The sequence below is a fragment of the Triticum aestivum genome, chromosome 1D, assembly GCF_018294505.1.
Source record: "Triticum aestivum cultivar Chinese Spring chromosome 1D, IWGSC CS RefSeq v2.1, whole genome shotgun sequence".
Taxonomy (NCBI): Eukaryota; Viridiplantae; Streptophyta; class Magnoliopsida; order Poales; family Poaceae; genus Triticum; species Triticum aestivum.
The window spans coordinates 466869998-466873616 of record NC_057796.1 but is presented as its reverse complement, the minus strand read 5'-3'; the positions used below and the strand labels follow the sequence as shown (position 1 = coordinate 466873616).

Sequence of the window (3619 nt, the reverse complement as noted above, 5' to 3'; positions counted from 1 at the left end):
TTAACATCAAGAGAACTTCCCATCCAGTCACCCATCTCATGCCTACTCCAGCCCGAGCACAGTTAACTTGAGAGTTCTCTTAGATGAGCTATTGGTGGAACAGCTAGTCCTTGCTGATATAGGATGCCCTCTTCGCATCCTTATGGCGTACCCGAATGACCGCCCGTCGCCCAATGGCCAATAGATCTTGTGTAGACAGAGCATATCACATACGTCTTATTAGAAGCAATCGTCTATGTAATTATCGGTCTTCGCGCACATTTATGATTACAGACTTGTTTGCCGCGTATCACACACATCTTGATATATTGAACCGTTTCTGTTCTCTTGTCTCAACACAAACAGTTCATCCGAGTGAACCGCATGCCGTATATATCACACACCTTGTTCTGGCTAACCGTTTCTTTTATGTTGCCTAATCACAAATAGTTCATCCGAGTGAACCGTAAGCCGTATATCGCACACGCCTTCATCTAGCTGCCCGTTTCTTTTGTTCTACCACATCGCAAACAGTTAATTGAACTGAACCGTATGCCCAGCATCGCACACGCAACTAAAATTTGAACCGTGTTTGATGCATCCGCCATCGCAAATGTTTTGCACCTTTTTGACGGGTTTTTTACACCAGCGTTTGCGATTAATGCATCGCACACAGTTTCGTCGAGGGATCTCTGGTTGTAGTGTCGCGTTAGCAGCAACCTGCAGTAGTGTCTCAACCGTGTCCGTCGTCACCCCAAGAATGGATTTGATTTGTTCTCTTGTTTCCACTAGGCACACTTCACTGAAAAGGACCGAACGTTTACTAGCACTTAGTAGCTGGCTTGTGCACTTCTGGATATTGAGCGAAATCCTTTTTATGGTTTCCGCTTGCTACGAGACAGCCTTGAAGAAGATCAAACTATCATTAGCAAACAACAAATTTGAGATACTGGGGTTGTTTCTTGCAATTTTGATGGGTGTATGCTTGTTCTCTATCATTTCCTTCCTCAAGAGATGGACGAGCCCGTCCGCTATGAATATGGAAAGGTATGGGTTGAGGGGGTCCCCTTGCCAAACTGCGGGATGGGTTGAAAGGTTCTAGCAATTCTCCGTTACACTTGACCGAGTACGTTACTGACCCGACACACTGCATTACCCAATTAGTCCACTTGCAATAGAACCCAACTTTCCGCAACACCCCTTCCAGGAATCTCCAATCAACTCTATCATAGGCCTTTGCAAGGTCTAATTTGTACGCACAATAGTTAGCATTTGCATTCTTGCAATGTTAAATCTTGTGGAAACATTCGAACACAATGATAGCATTGTTTGTGATCATTCCGCCAGGGATAAAAGCACTCTGTGTTTCTAAAATGATCTCGTCCAACATGGGTCGTAGCCGGTTCACTAGGCACTCAGAGATCACTTTGTAGATGATGTTGCAGAGGCTAATTGGTCTATAATCCTTTAGGGACTGCGGGCCATTTCCTTTGGGAATGAGGACTATCACCGTATCGTTAATTCCTTCCGGGATGATACCCTTCTCAAAGAACTCCATAACTGCCTTCACAACATCCCCTTTCATGACATCCCAGTTCCTCTGGAAAACCGTGTCGGAAAGCCATCGGGGCCTGGGGATTTAAGAGGGCCAATCTGGAAGAACGCATCGCTGATTTCCACCGTAGAGAACGACTTTGTCAAATCTTCATTCATGTTATTGTTGACACGCTCGGCAACTAGGTTCAGAATTTCTCTTGGATCTACATCCTCGTCTTTTAGCTTAGTCTGACTTTTATGATGTTCGACTTGTTCTCCTACGGGAAATTATATTTCTGAACTAGTTTCCTAGTTCACTTATTAATTCATACTAAATCATACCTATCCTTTAGTTCTTTATATGTGCAACTTGTTTTTCCTGACATGATATTTTCATGCAGGTTCTTTTGCGTATGCTTCGAGACTATTATCACCATTTCCATACTTATGACAACACACTCGTGACTAAATTTTTTGGCCTCCACCGAGTGAAACCTTCCAGCGATCAAAAGTTAATGACAGTACAAATGTTGTTTGTGTTTCCTTACTACTCTCTCATTTCAAAAATATGAAAAAAATAATTGTGAAACCTTTTCTACTTCGACCAGTAATACATCCAGCACTATGTAGATTGATCATGTCAAAACAATACTATTGGATTTTTCAAGGAAGTATTCTGATAATATTTTTATCGACACTTTCTGCTAATCTGTCACGGCTACAGTTGATGGTCAAAGTTACAGATATTGTGCAAAGCTTCAGTCCTAAAAGGATTTTAGTTTTCATATCTCGTAATTATATTCTACTCCAGTTGATATAATTGTTGATTTTGATTGTTTGCATCCGCAGTTCAGGTTTGTAGTCATGGGAAACATGTTCTCCACAGAACTTAGAATTCATCAAAGATTTGACTTGAAAGGTTCATCCTTAGGCCATTCTACTGACAAAGTGAAAATCGATGAGAACACGACACTGAAAGACTTGGATCTGAATTATTCATTTTATCTTGAGCCTTCTTGGCAGGATGCTTTGCTTAAGTAAGCATGTTCCCCCCGAAAAGCAACTTATCCTCATGACCAGTTTTCTGTGTAACACCCATGTTCTATTCTTATTATGTGTAGGCAGATTGAGATCGACAACAAATTTCTAAAGAATCAGGATATAATGGATTACTGTTTGCTTCTTGGTTTCCATTATCGGGCTCGTCGGAGCCTACTAAGAGGAGGATCATGTCCTGCAAGCATTTTGCAACATAATAAACTAACTGTTCTTTTGGAACAAGTTAAAGCACTATATCTTCATTTTGAGTAAGTTGCCCAATTAACCCATTTGCAGTGCCAACTTTTTGCCAGGTAACAATGGTAATGTAGATGCCATGAAGGATAATTCCGCCTGTAACTACCGAGAAGGGCTGGTTTTGGTGCAGCGAGGTAGCAACCAACATGGTAAAGTCGCAGTTGGCCCTCACGTAAGAGGGAGCAGCCCGCGGACGTTGTCTGGCTGTTTCGAGGAAGTCGATCTCCTGCTTCCAGGCACAACAAGTTTGATCAATCAATTTAGTTACTGTTGGTCAATTCTCATGTTCTTACAATGCTAATGTATGATTTGACATGACTGGATTTGTTGTCAAATTGGATAGGCTTCAGATCCAGCTGGGGATGACATGCTAGCAAGAGCAGAGAAAGAAGAGTAACAAGAAGATGGCTGAAAATCACTTTGCCAGGTGTATTGTGGTGCTTTACATAGGGATCATCGATATCCTACAGGAGTACAACATGAGGAAGAACATCGAGCGTGCCTGCAAGTCCATCAAGTATAACCCTTGACGATATCGGTCATCGAGCCCCACTTCTATTCAGAGCGCTTCCTCAAGTTCATCCACATTATCTTCCCGGAGAACTCGCCCAACCAATAGTTCGTCTTTCCTTTCTTCTCCCCAGCAAGAAAAAATGTAACAAAAAGATCCAAGTAAATGTGTTCTGCTTGCTATATTGTTGTGCATGTGTTTGGTTTGAGATGGTTGGAAGCGAAAGCAATGTGTGTATTTTGTCAAAAAGCATCATTGACAAAACTAGTCAACAATGAGTGCTCCATTATGCATGGA

The 3619-nt window shown here is 42.0% G+C and overlaps 1 protein-coding gene across 1 annotated transcript; it reads left to right on the top strand.

The window, feature by feature from the left end:
- The first annotated feature begins 993 nt into the window (after positions 1–993).
- LOC123176207 (phosphatidylinositol 4-phosphate 5-kinase 9-like) lies at positions 994–3341 on the top strand. The gene is made up of 4 exons (XM_044590530.1): positions 994–1026; positions 2365–2552; positions 2851–2983; positions 3282–3341. Exons 1-4 carry the CDS (start codon positions 994–996, stop codon positions 3339–3341), a joined length of 414 nt encoding a protein of 137 aa, XP_044446465.1.
- The last annotated feature ends 278 nt before the right edge of the window (positions 3342–3619 follow it).